Consider the following 25,519-nt stretch of genomic DNA (forward strand, 5'->3'; position numbering starts at 1 on the left):
CTTCCCTCTTGCCTCCTGCTTTAACGGAACCCTTGGTTTTTGACTTGAGGTTCCTGGGCCAGCTCTGAATGTAGCATGTGTGCCTGAGTGATGGACTTGATATTTACACAAGCCACGCTGATAAGTGCACATGTGTTTTTAATGTTTTGGCTTTCTAGACCACAAACATGTCAATGTGCATATGCATGCACACACAGACGTGCTCTTGGGCTGGGCCTTGAGTAGGGCTCTTTTTTTTCTTCTTCTTTTTCTTTTTTTAAACTGTTCTCCCAAAGTTAACACCTTTGTTAGCACCCTTTCCTGCCACACTGCCTCCGGGTTGTCGGAGGGCCATCATCCGGTTATCCCACCTGGAAAGGCGCTGCCTTTTTAAGCCAGCAAACAGCCCGACGACACCTTCGCCTGGCCCTTGCGGGAGCCGAGCCCCACGGGCTGGGGATTAAAAAGCAGACCTCCCTCGCCGCAGCCTTCCTGAGCCCCGGTCTGTCAGAAACGGCCCATCTTCGTCTGCAGCCACAGAGAACAACACCGAGGAGGTGGGCTGCTGCGTAAAGTTAGGGAAAAGTGTTTAAAAAAAAAAAAAGTCCTGATTATCTCATGGACTTGCAAGTACTCTTAAGGTTCCTTACTTTCCTGCCATCCGACTCAAGTTAAAGCAGCAGTAAACATCGTCTTTACCCACCGCACGCTTCTCTTCGTCCCCAGTCTCTCTTCCTTTTTTTTCCCCTTCTTTTTCTCGTTTCCCCCCCTTCTTCCTTCCTTTATTTATTTTTTGGTTTTGTTTTTTAAGGGGTGTTGACCTGCGCTGAGTTCTAGGGAGCCGACCCCTCCCGCCCGCGAGCCGATTGGCCGGCCACGCGGGTGACTGACGGGCGGGCCCGGAGCGCTCGCGGCGGCCGGCGCTGATTGGCCGGCGCGGCTCGGAGGGCTCGGCCGCGGGAGCGCCGGACACTCGGGTCCCGCCGCCTCGGGAGCCGGGCCGCACTCGGGCCGCGCGCTCGCCTCCCCGCGCGAGCTCCCCAGGGTCGCCCCGCCAGCGCCGGGCGCGGGTGCAGACGGCGCCTTTTGTGCCCGGGGGCTCCTGGAAGTTTGCGGCGGGACGCGCGCGGGGAGGCGGCCGAGGACGCCCCGCGTCGCAGGGGCCGGGGCGCCGAGCATGGGCGGCGGGCGCTGGGCCGCGGCGGGCGCGCTGCTGGCGCTGGCCGCCGGGCTCCTGGCCGCGGGCTCGGCCAGCGAGTACGACTACGTGAGCTTCCAGTCGGACGTCGGCGCGTACCAGAGCGGGCGCTTCTACACCAAGCCGCCGCAGTGCGTGGACATCCCGGTGGACCTGCGGCTGTGCCACACCGTGGGCTACAAGAGGATGGTGCTGCCCAACCTGCTGGAGCACGAGACCATGGCCGAGGTGAAGCAGCAGGCCAGCAGCTGGGTGCCCCTGCTCAACAAGAACTGCCACATCGGCACCCAGGTCTTCCTCTGCTCGCTCTTCGCGCCCGTCTGCCTGGACCGGCCCATCTACCCGTGCCGCTGGCTCTGCGAGGCCGTGCGAGACTCGTGCGAGCCCGTCATGCAGTTCTTCGGCTTCTACTGGCCCGAGATGCTCAAGTGCGACAAGTTCCCCGAGGGCGACGTCTGCATCGCCATGACCCCGCCCAACGCCACCGAGGCCTCCAAGCCCCAAGGTGAGGCGGGGGGGTCCCGGGGCTGTCCGCGCTGCGCCCCGGGACTGGGGACGTGCTCTCGGCCGTGCCCGACCACCTTGAGAGCTAGCGGCCCTTCCGAGGTGGTGCCCGGCGGGGCGAGCCCCGCGCGCACCCGGTCCGGGTCCTGGAGCCGCTGTCCTGGGATCCAGTCTACGCTGAAACAAAGCCTTAGCTCTGGCTCCCAGGAGAGCTCTTCTGCCCCCCGCGAGGGAACCGAGTCCCTGTCGGAGTTTTGAACCCCCCAGACGGGATGCGCCGGGGGGGAAAAAAAACCAACCCAAACCCCAAATCTGGGAAGCTCAGAAAGGCCGAGCAAATGCTAAGGTGCAGCTTTGTTTATTTTCTTAGGTTTGAGGAGGATTTTTTTTTCTTTTTCTTTTTAAACGCTTTCCTTAGCTAGTTATTCAGCCAAGTAGGTCCAGGACTGGTGCAGACCTGGTCGAGACAAAAAGTTTAGAAATTGCGAGGCTTTCTGTTTCTCTACCCCTTTCAGTTAACAGCTTCGGGAAGGTTTGGGCGGGGGCGGGATGGAAAGGCTCTTCTCCCTCATTCTTGCATACCCCCCTGCTTCTCTCATTTACACAAATCCTCAGGTAATTAGAAAGATAAAATTGTCATTAGCTCATGGCTCAGCTCCCCTTGGGGAGCGAGGCTCCGCAGATTGGAGGCTTTCCTAACAGCCCTAGGGATGAGCCGGAGTTTCTTCTCTGAAACCCCTCCCCCTTAAAGGGCAGTTCTTGGTGGGGGGGGGGGGGGTGGAGGAAAAACCATCCCGGGGAGGCAACAAAACAAGTTAACAAGCAAAGAAACCAAAACAAAACCCCACAGAACAATCCTGCACTGTGGCCTGACTTTTAGAGGAGTGAATGCAACCCCAAATTCTTCGGAAGCGGAGTTGAGGCTCACAGAGGTGGAGGTCGTCAGGGATGGGGAGCCATACCCAGGGCGCTGAGCAGAGCGGCCCGCATCCCAGGGGCTTTTGAGGAACGGGTTTAGGGTGGGGGGGAAACCTGCTGATTGGTGACTCAGCACATCTCCAAGGGATGCCAAAGCACAAATGTCCCCCGAGGGACGTACTCCCCAGAGTGAGGCCGGGGTAGTCCCGGGAAAGGGCACCCCGAACTTTGAATGCCCTGGCTTATTCCAGGGAAGGAGGAGATGGCCCAGAGGGGCGGGTGTGGGGTGGCAGGTCTGGCGGGTGGGCAGGGTAGCGGCCCGCCTTCAGGGGCAAGGTCTGGGTCCCACTGCTCCCCCCTTCCTGGGGGTCCGCAGAGTTCACCTTCGGGGAGGCGCAGCCCTTTGAGAACTGGAGCTGAGCCGTTACCTGGAGCGGACAAAGCGCGTTGTGTTCTGTCCGGGTGAAACCCACGGGATTTTCCTTCTCCCCGTCCTCACTGGCGGCGGGCGGACTAGCCCAGCCCTGCCTCCGGAGGCCGCGGCCAGCTCTGCTGGGGCTGAGTCCACCCCCACAGTGTCCCTTTCTGGTACCATCAGCGACAGAACCCTTCTGAGGCGGAAGCCCTTCCGACGGGAAGGTAGGGGTGCTGGCTGGGCTGCCTACTTATGAAGGGACGAGAATCCTCCAGCTCGACACCCCAAAGGCAGGGGTGGCGGAGTGGTGGTAGGGAGACCAAATACGTGCTGTCTTCTTGGAGCCTTTGACTCCTTGGCTGCTGTCCCACTTGGCTGCTCCCAGAGTCTGCCCTTTGTACCATCTCCTCTCCTCCCTCCATCCCAGGAGTGCTCAGGTAGTCACCGTCCTGAGACCAGCTGCACACAGAGAACAGTTACGACGGGACCAGTCCCGTGTGGGACTTGGGACCCGGTTCTCCCCGCCGTGTTTTTGGTGACAGGCTCTGCGGGAGGCTCCGCTCCTGCCCAGGACTGCGGCCCCTCAGTGGGAGGGACCCCCTCTAGGAGTCAGTCCTCTGGGGCCGCGTGGCCCCTGACTGTCACCTGAGCCCAGAGGTGGGAGGGCTGTGTGTGTGTGTGTGTGCGTGTGTGTGTGCGCGCGCGCGCGTGTGTGTGCGTGTGTGTGTGCGCGCGCGCGTGTGTGTGTGTGTGTGTGTGTGTGTGTGTGTGTGTGTGTGTGTAGGGCAGGTGGAGACGGACCAAACTCCTGGTCCTCGTAACCTTACAGCTAGCTGGTGGCTCCAGAATCAGAACTGGTACATTTGGAGACCAAGTATACATGCCCTACTTTTATTCTTTATTTCTTTTTATTCTGTAAAATTAAAATGGAGTTTTCGAGGCAGCAGCATATCTCTGCGTGCCGCAGGCTGCTTCCTGTTCACATACTTGGACAAGCACCGTTTGGGGGTATTGGGCAGGCCTTTGGGGCCGCATGTTATTAAAGATAAACTTGATAATGAGAATGAGTCAGAAGACACTCCCCCACACCCCCAAAAGGCTGATGCCCAAGCTGCTTCAGCATCTGTTATGGGAGAGGAAAAAGTGTTTGTTTGTTTGTTTGTTTTCAGGAAAGTTATTTCTAAATCTTGCACTTGCATTAGACCTGTACATTCCCAGGCCGATAAATTGTCGTTCCTCCTCCCAGCCAGGTTTTACTGATTCAAGCTCTGCGAACGAGCACATACTTTTAGTTTTATTTTGTTGTTGATTAGGCATGTTGTGCGTTAAAACAGCCTGGCTGTCTTAGTCACAGATTGCAGAGGCCACGGTGCGCTCATCCTTCCCGGGAGCCTTCCTTAGGGTCCCTTCCCCGTATTGAAGAGCTGGCCAGGGAAGACCTGCTGTGTGCTGTGTGGGGTGTGTGCCGTGTGCATGTGTGTGCATTGATTTTTAAAAATCCACTTACTCTTGATTCCAGTGTTGGACTTTCCCCTCCCCTCCCTTAAATATTGATGAAACACAAAACCTTTTGGTTTTTGGTTCTTTTGCTTTAAACATTATTTTAAATACACTTTAAAACAGCTATTTAGTTCTGCCTCTCCGATGGATGACTGGGTGGATTTCTCCTGCTCGGGCCGCCTGCAGGGCCCCCAAGCATAATCCAGAGACGCCACAGATTAATGTCGCCCTATACAATCTAGAGCTGCTCCACAGTCGGCTATGAGAAAAGTCGAGGTGGGTGGGGGAAAGCCATGCGAACACACAGAGCCCACCCCAGCCAGCTCCTGCCCGCCTGGGAGACGCTGAGGGCCAAAAGTAGCTGATGAGACTGAGAACAATGCCCCTGTGGTGTTCAGAACCCGGGGCCGCCAGTCGGATCGGGGAACTCAGAGTGTCCAGACAAGGTGATGTGAGTGAGCAAGCGGGGACCCGGTGTTTGTATTTGGATAGTCCTGCCCTGCTAGTTGTTTGGTCAAGGTCACATTCATAGAACTTTGCAACATGATAACTTCCACTTAAAAAAAATAACCCAAACAAGGAAAGCCCCAAAGCACAGTCCACACTCCCGAAGTAGGTACCGCGGTCCTTCCCATATTGCGGGATTTCCTTTCCGTTTTTCTCCCCATGGAAGCAAGAACCATGATGCAAAATTCTGGGTGAGTTTTTCCCTTTTGTCAGAAACACGACCTCTGGAATCCGATCTTAAGTTCTGGCTGAAAAGCAAATTTCCAGCATCCGGGCCAAAAGATAGCCCCACGGTCTCCTGCTCGGGGGCGTGGCTGTGGTTCTTGCTGCGGGACTCTGGATGGAGTGCGGCCCTGGGCACAGAGTAAAGGTGGGACGGGGATCTGTCGGTAAAGACTAAGGTGTACGGCCTCTGCGGCGCCTCGCAGGGACCCTGCTTGGAAGTGGGGGGGGGGTCGCGCATCACCTCCCCGGCGCTGGGGACCCGCTGCGTCCTGGGGGCGGCACTGGCCCCGGAGGGCTGTGCAGCTCCCTCCTCATCCACCGTGGGAGGCTCTGCCTGTTTCTCTGAGCCACAGAAGTGCTCGAAGGTGAAGGAGATGCCGCCAGAGGAGCCACGAAGAGGGAAGGGGAGGAGGAGGATGAAGAGCCTGAGTCGGAGCAAAGGTCACTCAGCGCCCCGTCCTCCCTGGGGGTGACTGGCCCCCCAGCGTGGCCGGGCACGGCCTCCAGTGCTGTGCCGAGGTGGAGGGCCCTTAGAACGTGCTCGTGCTTTCCTGCATCATGGATAAAACTCCAAGTGGTCTGGTAGATGATGGAGGTGACGGTGGGATGGCGGCGGTGGTGACAAGCCGCCTTCCCTTCTGGCGATTGCACTGGGCCGCTCTCTCCCTGCCCTTCCACGGAGCCCCCTTACCTCCCAGGGGTCCCTCCAGCATCGGCAGCATTTGGCTGGGAGGACCCGCTGGCCCTGGCCTCCAGGGCCTCCCCCTCCCCCGGGGCTCAGCTGCCCCCAGTGGCCCCCATGCCTGCAGCACACACATCTCCTCTTCAAAGCCCTTCACAGTGTGAAAACGCCTCCAGAGGGTCTCTCCCCTGTCCCGCCAAGTCCTTCCCTTTGGCAGCAGGGCTGGTGCCGTTCCCAGCCCCCACCAGCTGCTCCTGCTTCCCGCCCCCGGCAGGAGCTCACTGCAATAGCCGCCTGGGGAGGGGTGTTCAGGGCCTGCGGTTGGAGTTTGTGAGTCTGGCTGATTTTCTTTCTTGGCTCCTAGAGAGCTGGTCAGACGGATCGGCCGTCTTGTGGGGAGTTTGGGAACAGGAAGGGGGCAGGAATCGGAGAGGGGTATTTCAAGGAGAGGGGAGAAAGAACAGGGGACAAACGACTGGGGTAGAAGTGTTTGGTTACAAGTCAGCTTTTCCTAGGGACCCACCACATCCCATCAAGCCACGACTCATAGGACCTGCCCCATCCAGCCCCACATCGTGTTGGTTTTAATAGTTGTACCATATTCAACAGCTCTAGTCCCCAAATTTTCAAGAAACTACGCGTCTGTTTTGGCCTCCAGGACTCCTCTTTTCTCAAGTTGCCCTATCAGAAATTCCAGAAGACCTTTCCTGTAACTTCTTTCAGCCTGGTTCCCGGGCTGATCTCGGCCCCAGGGTCGGATCCTCCCTGCGTTCCACCGCAGTCACTCAGCTCCTGTTCTCCCCTTGCCCTTCCTAGGCACGACGGTGTGTCCTCCCTGTGACAACGAGCTGAAATCTGAAGCCATAATCGAGCATCTCTGTGCCAGCGAGTTTGGTAAGAATGTCCCTGGCCGCCTCCGGGAAGTTGGGCATCCCTGGTTCCTCCCGGTCCACATCCCTGGTGCAGAGCCTGTTGGAGCATCTTTTTGGAGATGTGTATTCTCTCCCTCCATCCTCCCCAGATGGCTGCTGTTCTCAGGCAGATGGAAGACCAGATAGGGTGGGGAACCGGCGGGTTTTTATGAAAGTCAAACTTGGCTTCTGTTCTTCCGTGTGTGGGATCACTGGGCAGGTTTGGGGGGACCTTCTTGAGGAGTGGAGGGAGGCAGGCTTGGGGAGAGCTGTAGAGGAGCTGGGGGAAGCCAGGCGGCTTGGGCTGGCCTCTCGGCACAACTCTTCTTCCATCCGCCCCTAGGTGTCAGCACCACTCTGCCCAGGATCTGGGAGGGGAGCGTCCGTGCGCTTAGGGCATTGCCGGGGTGGGCGGGTGCAGTGGCTCTCAGGTCCTTCCAGGCCAGGAAACTGACAATCCCACAGTGAGGGGTTTTCCCTCCCTTCTTCGCTAATAATCACTCTGGGCTAAAAGGGAATTCTGGATCTGCACTTGCAGCCCTAGGAGAAGGGCTGGATATGGCCCCGGGGGCTGATCTCAGGGAGCCTTTCAGGGACGGTCCCTGGTAGTCTGCCCCGCAGAAGACCGAGCTTCAGACACCTTGGGAGGCTGTCCTCTGGAAAAGTAGACGTGAACTGCATCCTTTTGAAGGGCCGACTCCCTCCAGCCTGCCTCTATTTTATATGGATGCTGAGAAGTGACTGCAGCCAGGCCTGCTTTGCCAAGGACAGGTTCTCGTGATTCTGGCCATTGTGTCCCCGAGGCTGGATTTCTTACAGAATTCCTCCCAGGGAAAGCATGATGGTAGGTAACGTGAGTCTTTATGTCCATCCAGGGCTACCTCCTCTGGGTTTTCACTAACCAAGCATAATAAAGTACGTGAAAGGGCCTCGTGCTGGCGAAGTGCCGTGACGGAGAGCTGCACACGTGTATGTGCACACATGTAAGCTGAAGGAAATGGTACATGTGACAGGTGTAGTCTCAGGGTATTTGTCATTGTGACTGAAGGCGGGAATTGGCGAATTCTGACCCTCTGCCACGGAGAGCTTCTTGAGAATGCACATGTTTTTAGTGCCCTATTTCTGCATTAAGTATCTCTCCCTGCCTTCTTGGTTCTTGGTGAATGACCTCCGGGACGATTTTGTCTCCCAAGCATTCCACTGCTTGTGTTTGAGTCACATCCTTTGTTCTGGTTGCCATTTTAAATGAACTCAAATAAATTGTAGAGGGACCTGCAGCAATGTTCGCAAACTCTGATGATCCCTCCGTCTGGCGGCGGTGACACTTGCTTGTTGAGGCTCACACCCTTGCTCCATCAAGGGGAGCCCAACGCCCGGCGAGGCTGGCGGGTCTCCGCGGCAGAGTCTGCGCGGCCCCAGCCTGTCCGGGTCACAAGCTTTCCTTCCGCAAACGGCGCGAGATTCCTTCCCAAAGAGGCATTTGGGCATCGAGAAAAAGGCCAGAAATAAAATCTCTCAGAAGTCCTGATGAGAAGCCTTTTGCTGCGTGATTGGGGGGGAGGGGGGGGTGGCAGGAAGAATCTGCTCCGGTGTGGCTCATCCCGAAGCATCCTTCCTTGCGGGGGGCTGGGGGCAGTGTGGATAATTCTCAGGGGCCGCCTTTACATTTCACTGACCCTCTTCCGATAGTGTAAATCACCGCACTCACTTTTAGAAGTCGACTCCCTGACGTTTCAGCAAATCCAGGGAATCGTATTAGAGCCCACTCTGAAAGGTAATATATTAGCTGATGTTTTACGTTCAGATAACTTCTCCCGGGACTGCGTGTGCGGAGGACGCGACTTAGATTCAGCGTGTCCAGTCATTGACTGAGCCACGCGTCCAGTCGGTCACTCAACATTTCTTGAGTGCAGAGCTCTGTGCTAGATACTGTGTTCTCAAATACGGACCTAGAATAGATGAAAATTTCATTAAAGAAATTTCTTCACCCCGACCAAACACGAACCGGTGATTTCCTAGAGAATCGTGGCGTCATAGAACTCACCGCCTGAAGGGGGCGCTGTAGAGACTCCAGGCGAAGGATGTTCGGCAGCCGTGAGAAGAGAATCTGCATCTTCCTGCTGAGATTCTCAGTAACCCGCCAACCTACATTTGTTGGGGGCTTTAGTGGCAACTCGTTAAACTAGAGCCGTTCGCTAGACATGGGCTGAAGAAGCAAACCTTGGGAAAGAATTTGAGTGTGAAGGTTGACCTTTGGGTTAAGGGGAAAGGTCTGGAGGGGGCTGAGGTAACCCCCCTGGGGAGGGACATCCTCTCCCCGCGGCAATGGCTCCCTGCTCCCTGCGTGCAGGCACCAGGGGTGTATCTTATTTTAATAACCAGTCAGGGCCTGGGCAATCTGATTAGCTGTTTGGGACTGTGTTCCTTTCGCCCGGAGATTATCTCCTTCTTGAGTTCCAAGAACTTTTGAATTCTCCTGGATCCTCCAGGTCATCCTATCAAGTCCACTTATTTCACAAATAAGGCGTCTGACTTGTCCCACTGGAGTTCTTTTACTCGCTGTCACGCTGCGTTCCCCCCTTAAGAGAAGATGAACAGCCGCTGGGCTCCATCCTGGAGGCATTTATCTCCTCCGTGCTTGGGTGTCCTGGACGCCAGCCTTCTTTATCTGGATGCAGGAGAGACTTTTATGGGTTTTCTGTGTGTCATGGTCTCATAAGGCAGTAAAGAGGATTCTTTTTTTCCTCTCTCTCTCTCTCTCTGCAGGGGCTGAGCTCAGCTCTGCCCTTCTCAGCACCCTGGAGATTGCAGCCTTGTTGAGAAACTTGTTTCCTAGCTCAGCTCATTTCAAGTAAGGGAGGTAGTCAGCCACGCTGATGGGATTCAGTTAAGAGACAAAGAAATGCAGCAGGGCAAGCTGACACACAGCAGAGAAGAAAAAGAATGCTTTACTCCCTACTCTAGGGATCAAACTTTGCTTTAAGCGGCCCTGACATCCCCTGTGGGAAGACATCAGGTTGTTGGAAGGCTCCCTGGGAGCTCCAGGAACAAGGGGTGCTTTTCTTCTGGGTCAGCACGCCCTCGCCCTCTCCTGCCAGTGCGTCCTTAGACCCCTGCCGCCCCCGTGGAGCTGGGCCTGCCCGGCCCATCACCGGCTCCCCGGGAGGCGCATTTTTTTTTTTTTAATAAATTTATTTATTTATTTATTTTTGGCCGTGTTGGGTCTTCGTTGCTGCACACGGGCTTTCTCCTGGTTGCGGCGAGCGGGGGCTACTCTTCTGTGCGGTGCGTGGGCTTCTCATTGCGGTGGCTTCTCCTGTTGCGGAGCACGGGCTGTAGGCGCACGGGCTCAGTAGTTGTGGCTCGCGGGCTCTAGAGCACAGGCTCAGTAGTTGTGGCTCGCGGGCTCTAGAGCGCAGGCTCAGTAGTTGTGGCGCATGGGCTTAGTTGCTCCACAACATGTGGGATCTTCCCGGACCAGGGCTCGAACCCTTGTCCCCTGCATTGGCAGGTGGATTCTTTTTTTTTTTTTTTTTTAGTGAAATAGGGAGCATTTTCTTTTTTTTTTAAATTTTATTTATTTATTTTATTTATGGCTGTGTTGGGTCTTCGTTTCTGTGCGAGGGCTTTCTCTAGTTGTGGCAAGCAGGGGCCACTCTTCATCGCGGTGCGTGGGCCTCTCACTATTGCGGCCTCTCTTGTTGCGGAGCACAGGCTCCAGACGCGCAGGCTCAGTAATTGTGGCTCACGGGCCCAGTTGCTCCGCGGCATGTGGGATCTTCCCAGACCAGGGCTCGAACCCGTGTCCCCTGCATTGGCAGGCAGACTCTCAACCACTGCGCCACCAGGGAAGCCCCAGCAGGCGGATACTCAACCACTGCACCGGGCACTGTATTTTTAACCCTCTGGCAGGTCTGCTTGGTTCTCTCCACCCCTGCACTGTACCTCCTCAGTTCAGAGCACATATTCCCCCCCGCCAGCAGGGCAAAGCCTCAGTAGAAACACCTGTGGGCTGATGCTCAGGAATGCAGCTGGATCAGCCTGGATCAAGCACCAAATGTGCGACGGCCAAAAGTGAGATGGTGCAAAGTCTCTGGATTCAACATGGCGGCCAGGCTGCCTGCTGTGCTTCAGTGAGGACACCCGGCCCTGCTGCTTGTTTTCTCTCTGCTTTTCCTGCTCCATGACAACAGGGTGCTGCTGTTCTCCCTTCGACAGGTCCATATATTATTTGCAAGCTGCCACACTAATAATCCTGCTGTTAACAACTCAGCACCCATAACTGTCTTTCCTTCAGATCAGCTTATCCCAGTGATGGGGGATCTGATTTATAATGGCTGTGAGGTTAGGATCCTGCCTCTGGCCACTCTCTCTCTAGCTTCTGGATCTGTAAACACCCTTAAGCTTTCCTGGTAGAAATGTGTGGAATAATATACTTCTGCTAAGACAGTTCAGAGCTTCCTCTTGTACTGGCTTCTCCTTTTTTTTTAGAGTGTTCAGGTGGCCACTTCTTTAGCCCAGTATTTTCTGGTTGTGGAAAAAGATTTCTTGGCCCCCAGAAATTTTCCTTGCCTTCTGGAAGCATTTTTTTTCTCCATTTATATGTTTCCTCATAAAGAGTAAAACTGTACATTGCAACGCTAAACTGAGTCAAAGAGGAAAGAGAAAAAAATTGGCTCTCACCATTAGTGTTTGGGAGTATTTCCTAGAAGAAACATTCTCGGCGGTTTCTGGACCTTCACTAATTTGTTCTCACTCTGGCTCACTCTGCTTTCAAGGTGTTTTGGCTGGGCTGCTGTTTGGAGGTGCATTGTTTGATTTCTTGCAAAAAGGAGGCTCAGTGTTTCCAAACTAAACCTTGGGTTTCCTCCCACAGAGGAGGAGATGGTAGCTGCCAGCACGGTAATTGCAACATCTGTAAGCTGCTGGAGAGCACGATCTGTCTCTGATACCATATTTTACCTAATGTCAAGGCACCCATTGATTGCGAGATGCACCATCCATCACGTGAGATGCCCCGCCCACAGAGAAAACATACTTCACATTAAAATGTGAAGAGAATCTGTGTCTTAGAATGAACAAAACAAGGCCTGTGTGTAGTTCAGTCGTCCTTGGTATGGTGTCTTATCCGTGGTAGGCATAAAATAAAAGTTCATTGGACGTGTGTGTGAATGACAGGGCATGGTAGGGAGATGGAAATTGGCCTTTTTTTTTTTTTTTTGAGTGGTTTAATTTCCAGTTTATTTTCTGTTAAAGTAACTACAACCTGGTTTTATGTTGTATCATCTTAAAATTCACAAAGGTGAATAATATAGGAATTTTTAAATCCAAAAATATTATAATAGAAAGTACACATCTGAGTACAAATCCTAGGTTTTCTACAGTGTGCATGGAAATGCCTTTCCTTAATGTTCACAATTGTTAAATGGGAACAAGTACATTTATATCACAATATTGGGTTGTATTTAAGTGAGAAAAACAATGTAAAAATTATTTAATATTAAAATGTTCCCAGATGACTAGAAATTGGGATAATTTAGACTTACTTTTTTTTTTTTTTTTTGACTTACTTTTTAACTTATTGTATGGGTAGCCTTTTTTTGACCTAACCATTGTATATCCTCTTTTTTCACTATTATTCCATTCCACTAGTACTTATGGAAAACTGGTGAATAGACAAAGGATATTATTCTGGCAGTAGATGCACCTTGTAGGCAAAAAGTAACAGAGCATTGGCTTTATTTTGTTTTCCAGTTTTCTTTCTTTTTTTTTTTAAATGAAGTATAGTTGATTTACAATGTTATGTTAATTTTGGCTGTACAGCAAAATGATTCAGTTATATATATACATTTTTTTAATATTCTTTTCCATTATGGTTTATTATAGGATATTAAATATAGCTCTCTGTGCTATACAGTAGGACCTTGTTGTTTATGACCTTCCTTTTTTATAAAAGGAGAAAACTTCTTTCCAAACGAGTATGTGCAACTTGTTTATTAAATTCGAGGGAAACTGCATCCCTGTTTTGGGTGACTGAGTGTATATATTAAAAAAAAAAAAAAAAAAAAGCCCTAATATCTAGAAATCTAGTTCAGTCGAAGTAAAATTAAATAGACATGGAAGAAGGAACTGTAATCCCGGGGTGGAGTTGGTAGGCTGAAAACAACTGGTTTTTATTGTCACTGAAGGTCTCTAAAATACACAGCCCATCCACAGATCTGGAAATAGTTGGAAGGAGCCGTATGGCATTTCACATTCAGGGAAACACGGGGTCAGAGTTTTAAGTGCCCTGGAAATGCCACTCCCAGCTCGTGGCCTGTGGCCCATCCTGCATCCTTCGCCCATGATGGGGGTGGCTTGTTCCGTGCAGAGACCACTGCTGAACCCTTGAGGGCCTTTGAAGCCCTCCAATGGGCTGGGTGGGTCATGGTGGCGATTCCACGGCTTCCCAGTGGAGAGCTGGGGGCCTGGCTAGGGGGGAATCAAGCCCCGGGCAGTTTGGGCCGAGATTCCATGGGGACCACTGTGCACTCTGAAGCCATGTTGAGGCACCGCGAGGAAAAGCTGGGAAAAGAGCCAAATTTCCCCCTGTGGTGAGCACTCTCTGCACATTTAATTCTCTCTTGGCTGTACCTGGCAGGAAGATTCTTAGATAAGGCAAATGTCAATAGCAACACTTTTCTTTAGCATATTTGGCCCTGAGAAAGTATATTGAACTGAGAAAGGACCCAGAAACCCAGGATCCTCGGGTGGAGGCGGCACCCCTGGAGCTGAGTTCATTTCTCCCTCTGCCCCTATACATATGCCGGGCAACACTGGGAAATCTCAGAACCTCTCCAGGCCTCAGTTTCCCTGCGAGGTGACACTAATACCCAGCATCGGTTTCGGTGGAGCAGATGAGCCGGTGTAAGGAACCCAGCCCTGGGCCCCGCACACCCGCTGGACTCGCTAGCTGTTCATCCCGGGGGTCTGGGCAAGCACGGGGTGGCCCAGCCCTCTGTCCCCAGCAGACGAGGCCGCCCTTCACTAAAGGAGCAGGGTGTGCAGCTCCAAGGCTCTCGGTTGGCACCTCTCCCGAGCCGAATCCTGTTTCCAGCCCTTCCCTGTCTCACATCCTGCTGGAGTCGTTGCTTTCTTTGACCCAAGACACGTAGTGGGGGGGATTGTGACTGCTCCCTCTTTGTCGATGAGTCCAGCTCCGAAGAGGTTATTCCTTGGGGCGGTCAGTCGCCAGACCGCGGGGTTTGGGCGCCCATTGACACGCCCTCCAACCTGCCATCCAGTGATTCTCCTGTTGAGTGGCCCCGCCTCACTGCCTTCCCTTCCTTTTTAAAAAAAACTTATTGTGATGAAATATACATGACGTAAGATGGACCCTTTTAATCCTTTTTAGGTGTACAGCTCAGTGACATTAAGCACATTCACACTGTTGTGCTGCCATCGGCACCATCCATCTTTGGATATTTTTCTTCATCCCAAACTGAAACCCTGTACCCAAACGCTAACTGCCCTTCTCCCTCCCCCCAGTTCCCAGGAACTCCCACTGTACGCTCTGTCTCTAAGGCTTTGCCTATTCCAGGTACCGCGTGTAAGTGGAAGCCTGCACTGTTTGTCCTTCTGTGTCTGGCTTATTTCACTTAGCATCATATCCTCCTTATCATTTGATGTGTATATAAACGGTCATGGAGAAGGGGAGCCAAGGGAAGGATTTACCCTCAAGTTCACCTCTGTTCCCTGGAGCCTTTCTGGGGGTGGGTGGAGAAGGAGGGGGGTAGAGGATGAGCTGAGACAAGGGGGGCTGCTCGCCCATTTCTTTGGGTGCTGCCTTGCTCCTGCGTACCCCTTTGTCATTCTGAAGATCTGCTGAGCTGGATGGGACCTCAAAGATCAGCCAGTCCAGGGCGCTCAGCTTACAGATGGAGGAAAATAAGACTCAGATAAAGGAGTTAGTCATCAGATTGCCCAAGGCCACTCTCTGCCTTGCATCCCTTACCGTTTTTGTTCCCAGAAGCTCTTAGCTGGGTAGCCAGTCTGGATTGCACACACGCCCTTCCTCCTTCATGTCCCCTCATGCCCATCACGTTCCCATCCTGCCAGGAATGGGAGAGGAATCTCTCTGGGAAGGGGCACTGGGTGCTCTCAGAGTTTGCTGGGTGTCAATGGACTGATGTCTGTGCCTGACACAGGGAAAGAGCTTGGCGATCATTGGTTTCTTTGTGAAGAGGCAGGCGGTGCTGTTGAATAGAAAGAACATAGGCTTCAGGCCAGACAGACTTGGATGAAGTCCCATCCTTATAAGCTGAGCGACCACGAGAAAGTCTCTTAACCTCTCTGAGCCTGTCTCTATCACCTGTGGATGGTGATTCCTGTGTGACTGTGTTGGGAGGAGAACTGGGTCAGTCAAGCACGTTCAGTTCCTGGAACATGGTGCCTGCTCCAGCCATAACCATTATTATCTCTTCTTATTGGAAAGAACTGTTTCAGGATGGAAATCGGCCTCGGTAGCAGGATTCAAGCACTAATAAAACCAGCTTGCTTGGCACAAAATGTTAGGAAATGGAATGGAATGTCCTGATGAATTTCTGGTTAGTAGAGGATTAAACTGGAGAAATCTTTTACAAACCCCACTGGGGAAAACTTTAAAAGGTTGATGCGGCTTCAAGGTGCTGAAGTTCACAAAACCAAAACCAAACCAAAACCAAACAAAAAGCAACCCTGTAAATACTAGAAGTTAGACAGTCCGGGCTTTAGTGAAATGACACCCTAAAGTCACTGTGAAAACTGGAAGTCATCGGACAATGATGACCGCAGAATATGTAGAGCTTGGATTGAGTATTTGCTAATTCTAGGACACGCCCACTGAACTTTGTTCTTTTGTTTTTGAGTGATTTTTAGAAATCTTATTCCTGATATGAGTTTTTCTGCTCATAATTTATTGGGTCTAAGAGAGACCTTAAGAGTCCTCCGTGTTGTCCCTTTTTCCCAAGCACTGTCTCTGGGGCAGTTTTCACGTTTTTTCCAGCAGCTGTGATATTTGTGATATGCACGCCCATGAGCCAAAGAAATAGGCCATATTCAGAAGCAAGTGAGCATTTAAGTATTGGCAGATTTCTTCCAGTTTTTTCAGGAATGAGCCAGAAGCTCCAATCTGTATTTATTTTTCAAAGGAGAGCAAATGGCCAAAGAGATGTCAGGCCTTCGCCCTGCCCCAGCCTGCTTGGAGCAGCCAATTAAACATGCATTAGCTTTGGAAGGCTTCTCAAAGCCCTATAGATTGCACTTGAAATCTTTGTTTAGTCTTTCAGGAACACTGTCACATGGATGATTTATCAAAGAAAGTTGTTTATCTGGCAGTAAAATAAACTCCGGGCCTGTTCAGACGAAGATTTCCCGTGAATTTCTACCAAGGTAAACACTGGTAACTGGCAGATTGCAAATTCTGTGTGAAAGCCAGACGCATACAATAAATATTTGAGCTACAGATTTGCTGTGTCAGAGGCCCGGCCTGTCACCAGCACTGTCACTCCCGCCGTGCCCCGGAGGACCTGGCCCTGCAGCCGGGCCGGTGGGCTGCCAGGCCCAAGGACTGGCAGGGCCCCTGTGTGCCGGAGCTGCCCCTGCTGAGTGGGCCTCTCTGGGCTCGAGTGCCACTTAGTGTGGTACCGGGAGCTTCCTGGTTCAGAGGGGGCAAACCTCAGTCCGGCTTCCCTCTGCATCACACCGACGGCCCGTCCAGAAGTGGCCACCTTAGTTTTCTTTGCAGATAGACATTTGTTGAAGCAAATTGGCAGGAGGCTGGGGCGTGTTGAATGATTTGGGAGCCGGGGCCGGGGCATGGTGGTTGGGGGTGAAATCACCTTGAAGATTCTGCTGAGCTTGAAGGATGGGGGCAGAGGGCTGAGATGCTTTCCCAGGGTCTCTGGCTCTGCTCGTTGGGGGTTGTGAGAGCTCCATTTAGGAATAAAGGGGGCAGATCCAGCCCTGTGAGGGCGGCACAGGCACGTGTGCCCAGGACCTGTCTGAGTCAGGGAGGGAATGAACGGATGAATGGTGATGATGGAATGAGAGGAAACAGAGCCTTCTAGGTCTTTCTGAGGGAGATAGTGCAGCGGCTATTTATAGTGACTTTTCAGGGAGGGACTGCTGAGTTCTATACTGCTTGTTCTCAGACAGCCCTGGAGTCTGGAGCTTCTGGATCACCCTGGCCTTGGGGTCCTCACAGAAGGCTGAGTTTGAAGGTTTGTGGGTATCACCTGTTACTTAGGCACCATCCTGGGTCCTGCTCATCCTGATTTCCTTGGTGGGTCAGGGAGGGGAAGCAAGGACCCTAGAAGAGATGATGTCACCTGCGAGGGTTTTGGGAGTCGGGGTCAGGGCTCACGTTTGAGGATTGAGAGGAAATGGTGTTGGTCTTTCACGGCTGTAGGAGCCGTGGGTGTGTAAGGCCCGGCCGTCCTGACAGCTCCTTAGGGATTTATGTGCGGGTAATGGATGCTTACTGGCCTGTGGGTATTTAGGGGAATAAAGGAGTATTTCTTTAGGGCAGGAATTAAGGGAAATCCTTTACAACGGATTCTGAAAGGATGTCTGTGAGTTGGAAAGAGATGCCAAAATAGTACTTTGGCAGAGGGGAAAAATTAGGAACCAGCTTCCCTAAACGATGCTCTCTCTCATTCAGGCAGGATAACCAGAGGGGTTTTCTCTCTCCTGTTTTCTCCAGCCCTTCCGTCAGCATTTTCCCCGGGACGTTTCCTTCTGGGAGTTCCTCAGACGTGTTCTCTGCTCTTTGTGAGCCCTTTGAAAATGAGTTCACACTGGTGTGTCTTTCACTGCAAATCCAACTGGCTTCTGGAGACGGCTTTAGGGCTGCAGGAAGTCCCTACCTCCGTGGCTATGGCCGCAGAGCTAGAATCGGGGCCTCGAATAAGCACGTGAAACCCTTCAGGCTCCACTGGGGCCTCTTGGACCCAGGTCTGTGTCTGTGGCAGGGACGGCCTGTGTTCCTTCCTGTGGTCTCAGCTCCCCATCAGGTCCTGAACAGCTCTGAGGACCTGGAGGATGAGGCAGGCCGGAGCCAGGCTTGTCAGTCCCTGTTCTCTTGCTTTAGTGCCGGGTTCCAACTCTCAGGCCTGTAGGAGGGCAGGGTCTCCTGCGGGGGCTGGATACATCCAGGGCGGCTCCCTAGAGGAGACGAAGGTTAACAGAGAAAGTCAAGGAAGGCATCCTGGTGTCAGGAGGTGAGGGCTGGGAAAGGAGTTAAGACTCGAAACAAATAGTACTTTAAAAAAAATTTTTTTTATTGAAGTATAGTTGATTTACAACGTTGTGTTAATTTCTGCTGTATAGCAAAGTGACTCAGTTGTACATATATATACGTTCTTTTTCATATTCTTTTCCAGTATGGTTTATCATAGGATATTGAATACAGTTCCCTGTGCTATACAGTAGGACCTTGTTGTTTATCCGTTCTCTACATAATAGTTTGCATCTGCTAATCCCAAACTCCCACTCCATCCCTCCCCCACCCCCTCCCCCTTGGCAATGACAAGTCTGTTCTTTGTGTCTGTGAGTCTGTTTCTGTTTCATGGATACGTTCATTTGTGTCATATTTTAGATTCCACGTATAAGCGAGATCATATGGTATCAAATAGTACTTCTTAAATTGACAAAACCTGATTCGGGTAAATCAGCACAGGTAGAGAAGGTCATCTGTTGGTTCTGGCAGCTGACTCGGCGTCCTGTTGGGACTCGCTTCGGCCGAAACCCAGGGACTCAAGGGCTGAGTTGAGGTGTGAGGAAGGAGGTGGTCTTTCTGATTCCAGCTTCCCCGCTGGTAGGATGCTGGGGCCCCAGAGGGTGCAGCAGCTGGAGTGAGCAGGTGTGTTACAGGGGTGACCCAACCAGCACAGCTGTGGGTCCGAGTCAGGGATCCTGCCGGCGGGGCATGGCTGCAGGGAGAGTGTGGCAGTCTGCTCTGGGCGACTGAGCCTACGAAGACAGCCTCTAACTTCACGTCACCTACAGCGGCTTCCACGAAAGGGAGGGGGCTGACTAGAGAGAGTCACGGCCTGGCCTTTGTTCTGAGATGCAGAGGCTCAGATGCCCGCAGCGTGCCGGGTGCCAGCGAGCACCCAGCCTCGAGGGCGACAGCTCCTTTACTCTTGACATGCATTCGTTTAAAAACAGGCATACGACGTGTGCGTGTGTTTTCTTTTGAAAAGTCTAACCATCGCAGAAGGTGTGCGCTCTTGCACAGATTTGATCCTAGCCTCTAGGGTGACAGCTCCTTTACTCTTGACATGCATTCGTTTAAAAACAGGCATATGACGTGTGCGTGTGTTTTCTTTTGAAAAGTCTAACCATCGCAGAAGGTGTGCACTCTTGCACAGATTTGATCCTAGCCTCGAGGGTGACAGCTCCTTTACTCTTGACATGCATTCGTTTAAAAACAGGCATATGACGTGTGCGTGTGTTTTCTTTTGAAAAGTCTAACCATCGCAGAAGGTGGGCAGTCTTGCACAGATTTGATCCTACAGACGATTGTTGGGCTACTGCTGAGGACGCGGCCCTGCTTATACTTTAAGCTACATATGCTGACTTTGGGATCGACAGACATCCAGAGGCAGGAGTGTTTGTATTGTTTCTTCCTAGAGCCTGGGAGGAGGGGAGTCCCTACGGTCAAAGCCAAAGAGCGCGCGGCTGTCTCCTCTCTGCAGGTGCTCGGCCCTTGGCGAGGAAGGTCAGACCTCAGGCAGAAGATAGCTTTTACCTGTGCACATCAGGGGAGCTTTTTAGTAGGGGCAGTTCCATCCATCCTTTTGTGTGCAGCCTTTCAAACTGCATTCTCAGTGAGAAGGCCTGCACTGAGCTGCCTTGAGGAGGCAGGCGGCCCACGTTATCAGGCCTCCATCCAAACGTGGTGGAGGTGGAGGCGGGGGTGGGGTGTTCGGGGGCGGGGTGTCTCTAGGTGACCTCATAGGAGGACCAGGGCACCTCACGCTCCCTCTTCCTGGAGCCAGCTTGAGGCCAAAGCTTCATGTGGGGGCTTCCCCATGGGGCTTCTGTTCTGCCCCTCGGGACCTGGCACCCACCGGTTCTGTGCCAGTCCATATGGTGTTCCCTGCCCTTGAGAGGGCAGTGAGTGGTTGACCCAGACCCACGTTTGCATTAGAGATGTCATAAATGCTGGCGGAATTGAAGGCTGTATCACGTGCAGACTCAGGAGCAGTGAGTGTGCACGACAGTGGTCGTGCAGGATGACCGGGGTGTGCTTCCTACCTTCAGAAGGCTTACCGTCTAGAGGGGACAGAGGGGAGAAAACAGGCAAGTATAAGATCACGTCATCAACGCTGAAATCCCTGTAACACGTGAGCACGGGGGCCATGGGATAGCAGGCGAGGGAGCAGGTCTTCCCGGGGAGGGGGCGGGACAGCTGCAGACAGGAGGTGCTGTCCACTGAACGATTGGTTGGAGTTTCTCACCAAGAAGATGGACACAGGAAGGATATTCTAAGTGGTGGACCCCTCAGAGACCAGGATACATAGGCATGACGTCATCTGTATGTGGGGGAGTGGTGATTCTCTTTGTGGACGGCTTATAAGGCGTATGGGGGCGGGTATCTAGAAGTGAGATTGACAGCGTAGGCCAAAGTCAGCTCAGGGCCTTGAATGCTATGCTGAAGAAAGGAACATTTGTCTTGTTGGCAATGAGGGGCGTCAGGAGCCTATTTTAAAGTGAAGGGCTTGGGTGGAGAGCGGAGAGAGGAGGGGGAGGGGGAGGAGGCGGAAGGGGAGCAGGGGGAGGAGGAAGGGGAGGAGCGGAGAAGGGGGAGGGGGAGGAGGGAGAGGAGGGGAGGAGGTGGGAAGGGGAGGAAGAGGAGAGGGAGGGGATGGGGGAGGGGGAGGAGGAAGAGGGGGAGGAGGAGGGGAGAAGAGGAAGGGGAGGAGGGGCTGGGGTAGGGCAAGGATGAGGGGGAGGGGGAGAGGGGGGAGGAAGAGGGAGAGGAGGGAGAGGAGAGGAGAAGAAGAAGGAGGAGGGAGAAGAGGGAGAGGAGAGGGAGGAGGGGAGGAGGAGGAGGGGGAGGAGGGGCTGGGGGAGGGGGAGGAAGAGGAGAGGGAGGGGCTGGGGGAGGGGGAGGAAGAGGGGAGAGGGAGGAGGGGGAGGAAGAGGGGAGAGGGAGGAGGGGGAGAGGAGGGAGAGGAGGGGGGGAGGAAGAGGGGAAGGAGGAAGACTGAAGGAGGAAGTGCTCATTCATCCAAAGCGATATTGTGCAGAGCCTCAGGTGTCTGGGGTGAGAGGTTTGGGGCACGAGGGCCTGTGGGCTCAGGGCAGCGCTGGCCGGTGCCGGGCCACCCACTGGAAGGCGCCGCTGTCGGCCGTTCTTATGAGGTCTGCACACGGCTCGGGCAGCCGGGCAGGCCGTCTGCTGCGGTCAGGGCCCCGGGAGACCTCCATTGGGGCACGCGGAGCAGGAGCCCGAGAGTGTCATCAGCCCACACGCGGGTCACCGCAGAGCCGGTCATTCCCGAGAGCGGAGGTCATTAGGAGCCGTCATAAACTCCTGACTTGCTCTCGAGACCTCGTTAGCGGTCGGGCAGGCAGCAAGCTCGGCGCCTGTGGAGCCAGGCCTGTGATGGTGGGGCTGAGTCAACCCAGGGGTCTGGGGCCTCCTGGAGGGGGAGGCAAGAGGGGCTGCGGCCACAGGGGGCGGGGGCGGGGGAGGCCTCGGCTGGGGTGCGAGTGCGGTTTGTGTGTGTGGGTAGGTCTGAGCGCGCTGATCTGTGCACAGCGTGTCTGCCTGGTGAGCGTGGGTGCCAGTCACCCCTCCGGGGGCTGAGTCTCCAAGGCCGAGGTCAGGGGCCTCTTCCTTTCCCCGTCGCTCCAGAGAGAGGCCATCCAGAACCCGCCGCCGATTCCCCAGACTCGGGAAGGCTCTGGAGCCTGGCAGGGATTTCTGGGCAGCGGGCACGCCCAGGGCCATCTCTGCGGGTCGGCGAGCCCTCCTCCAGTCCCTGTGTTTTGTTTATTCCTCCAGATGCCAACCAGGCTGATTTTGTTAGGTTTCAGTGTTTGCAGCAAGTCCATTTAGAACTGCTGCTTCTCTGGGCGAGAGCCACCTCCTCGGCAGATTCCAGCGGTTCGCAGGGATTGTTGTGAAGGGCATGGTGTAATCCCTGGGATATAAAAAGTCCATCCGGAGGAACAGGCATGGCCTGAGGTGTCATACAGGCCTGAGTTCAAGGCCTGGTCCCACCACCTACTGTGTCAGCTTGGGCAAGCCGCTTCACTGCTCCATGACTCAATTTACCCACCTGTACACAAAACGCAACAATAAAACAAACTTAAAAACTTCTGTGCAAGGAGATAAAGTGGGATGTGACAGACAATCGCCCCAATCCTGGAGTCCTGCGATGTGACCCAGCGCTGCCACTCGGCCAGTCAGTGACGTCTCTGAGCCTGTTTCCTTAAGCAAGTTGAAGGGGTCACCCTGGGTGACCTCTAAGGCTCCTTCCAGCTCTGAAATCTTATGGTTTTGTTCCGCAAAACTCTGTGACTTGGTTTCTTGATAAATATCTTTGCTGGCAACTCCCTGCTTGCCGGCGACCTGGGTCTCCATCTCAGGCGTGTGTGGAAGAGCTGAGCAGTGAGTGGGAGGCTGTAGCGGAGGAGCTGGATTGGGGTGCAGCTGTGGGACCCCCAGCCTGGGAGCGGCACTGGTCCACGGCAGGTCCGCATCCCCTGATGGGGCCTGGCTGGCTGCTGGGCACCCCGACCTCAGCCCCTCTCCTGGACGTGTTCCCCCGCACTTCCTCAGAAACCCAGGGACAGTGGGGACCCTCTCCACCTGTGCGGGGAAGACAGCCTGATGGGAGACCAGTTTGCAGGCACGGTACGGGTGATTTCCAAGGAGGACTTTCCAAGCCTCAGAACCGATTTTCAATTCCAGCCCCACAATTTATCAGCCACGAGACTCTGGCCAACTCCAGTTCTCTGGGCCTCAGTTTTCTCACCTGCCAAATTGGGATAATTGTGTATACTTCTCAGAACTGGTGGATAGACCCCATGAGATTGTACTGATGTGTCCTGGAAAGGACACACTGCAAATCCACCCCGAGCCTGTGACCTTGGCCACGGTCCCACGTGCCATCTTACAGTTCTGCTGGGCAACCCCGCATGGCCGCTCTTCCCTAAAGCATTTCTAACCTAAGCCACACACTTGGCTTTCCTTAAAAAAGAAAAAATAAAATGAATGCATTTTACAGGTAGACCAGATCTGAACCAAGATACTTAACGGTGATGCTTTTCTCAGAGGAGCTTGAAAATAATTTTAGAGGCTATTAAAATACACGCTGATTTCACCCCCCAGACATCTCTGGGTTCACAAGGGGAGCAAATCTTACCTGAAGACTAAAGTTCAAAGCATCAGGTGGAGAGGACACTCAGAACGTCTGGGACTGAGACTTTGCGTCAGTCTTGTCCCCGAGAGGGGCCAGTGGCCATGGCAAGCCGGGTGCAGACAGGGCCCATCTGGGAGCCTCTGTCCCTCAGTGGCAAGTGACCCGGGGCTTTTACTGACACCCTGTGCCCTGATGCCGGCGTGTGGAATGCGCACTCAGCATCCCTTTGGCCCGTGGTAGCCAGTGGTGGATACTTTGTGCGGGCAGCGGCTGAGAAGTGTCAGCGGGCAGGCCGTGAGCATCACCCCTGGGTGCTACAGGGTCAAAGTTGGGTGTTTCCCGCTTTCTCTGGGGCCTGGTGATTCTCTTCCCACTTCCTCCTTCAAACGACAAGGCTGTGTTTGCCTCTCAGGACCACAAGGGCCAGGAGGACAGTGGTTGAGAGAGCTGGGGCTGGCTCGTCCAGCCAAGGGAAATCATGTGCTGTGTAGCTCAGGTAGAACCCGGCTTGTTGAGGAAACAAAACCTTGACCGACAAGGTGGTGGGGTCCCCCCTCCCCAGGGAGCTGTTCACAGGCGGGATGGCCTCTTGCCTGCGAACCTGAGAGGCCTGCATCTGGCAGGAAGCAGGAGGATGACTTCTCCGGTCCTTCCAGCCCCACAGAGTCCGTGGTCCACAGGGCACCTGCTGGCGGCACTCCTGCTGGTGGCTTGCCCAGGAAGGTGGCTGTGTCGGAGGGCGAACCTTCCTTCTCAGGAGGACGTCGGCTGATTTTCCGGAGGAAGGTGGAGGGACAGCCTGGGGCCTGGTCGAGTCACCCAGCAACCTGGGATGCCAGCCTCGAGTCCCCGCCCTCACGCGTAGACCCTTCAGGAGGGAAGGGCCGGCTCCGGTGCGCACAGTAGAACCTCGAAGTTGGTCCGAGTTGCGTGTCTTTGTGGCGAAGACCAGATGGCTTGGAGCTCCTGACTCCCAGGGACCAGTCCTCCGGTTGCCAGGGAAGAGGCCGACAGACCTGGAATGAAGTGCAGGCCCGGGCGGGCCTCCCTCCTGCCCTTTCCTTCGTGCAGACGGGACATCTGGTCCACCCCCCGCTCTGGGTATCAGCTTTCCTGGGGACTTGGCTTTCCCAGTTGTGTAACTGTGTGTGTGAGGCGCTGGGGGCAGCGGAGCCCGGGACCGGCTTCTCTGGAAGTAGGGGGCTGCATGGCTGGTGTGGGTTTGCTTGTGACTGACAGCTCTTCGCCTGCAGCCTTCTTTCCTTACAGACCTAATGTGTCTTCTGGCAGGTTTCCTTGTTCTGATTACTCGGGCCCCGCAGAGCACCGGTGCTTTCCTTTTCTTTTGCTCACCATCCCCATCGTGGTCCCCCCTTTCCGAGCGGGTTGGGGGGTGGAATCCGGTCTGGACCAGCTGAGAACTCTCTGTGTTCCTGCCTGGCCCCCGGGGCCTTAGAATGAGGAACCCCAGCCAGAGTTGAGAAGCTTCCTGCTCCTCCCTGGGAGCCCTCAGCGTGGAAATTCCAGGGGGGCCCACACCCCAAAAAACTCTGGCTCAGGAAACCGACACGCAGCTACTTGTGCAGCGGCCTGAAGGGTCGCTGGCGTTCCCCCCGGGTCTGGTTGTCATGGGGGTGTGAGGCCTGGGAGCCCGTTTCCTGGGCGGCTCTCTAATGAGGGAACGCGTGGGAGTGCAGCCTGCTGTCCAAGCCCCTGACTCACCCCCAAAGGCCCCCAGAGGAAGGCAGGTCGGGGACTCACGAGGACAGGCCCCAGGATGGCTCAGGAAGAGTTTCCTGGACCGGAGGGGCTGGGGTGCTGGGCCGCAGCCTGCTGTTCTGCCTGATGGGTGATCCTGGGTCAGAGCGAGGGGCCAGGTTCTCCTTGAAAAGGTGGGGGGACTGGCAGAGGGGCCTCTGGCCCCGGCTCTCCTCCTTCACTGCAGCCACGGTTCTTGCAGGAAGTGACAGATCTGAGAGCAAGCCGGGGTTGTGCTTCCGCCCGGCTGCAGCTTGGTTTTCCGGTTTTCGGCATTTTTGTCGTGGCCTTGGAGCAGGGGGAGGGTTGCTTGCGTTTGGAGAGGAGGGAAGGGGACTGTGTGATCACATGGGGTGGGAGCCCGAGGGGCCGGGGGTCCTCTTTCTGAGACGGAGTGTGTGTTGAAGGACAGTGCTTGGGGATCGAGGCGGGGGGCAGCGGGGGTCCTGGTTCCAGCTCCTCATGAGCCCCTGTTCGCTGATCTCTGGAACAAGACTTCGGCTGGATGGCCTCTTAAATCCCATG

The 25,519-nt window shown here is 54.3% G+C and overlaps 1 protein-coding gene across 1 annotated transcript in view; it reads left to right on the plus strand.

Annotated features, from left to right (window-relative positions):
* Positions 1-957: 957 nt before the first annotated feature.
* The window catches only part of SFRP1 (secreted frizzled related protein 1), a 44,154-nt gene continuing 19,592 nt past the window's right edge, over positions 958-25,519 (plus strand). Inside the window, exons 1-2 of the mRNA XM_007182107.2 lie at positions 958-1,682; positions 6,745-6,822. Coding sequence (XP_007182169.2) covers positions 1,157-1,682; positions 6,745-6,822 — 604 coding nt within the window. The 5' untranslated portion in view covers positions 958-1,156. The remainder of the gene's footprint in view (positions 1,683-6,744; positions 6,823-25,519) is intronic.

Source organism: Balaenoptera acutorostrata, chromosome 21, assembly GCF_949987535.1.
Source record: "Balaenoptera acutorostrata chromosome 21, mBalAcu1.1, whole genome shotgun sequence".
Lineage (NCBI taxonomy): Eukaryota > Metazoa > Chordata > Mammalia > Artiodactyla > Balaenopteridae > Balaenoptera > Balaenoptera acutorostrata.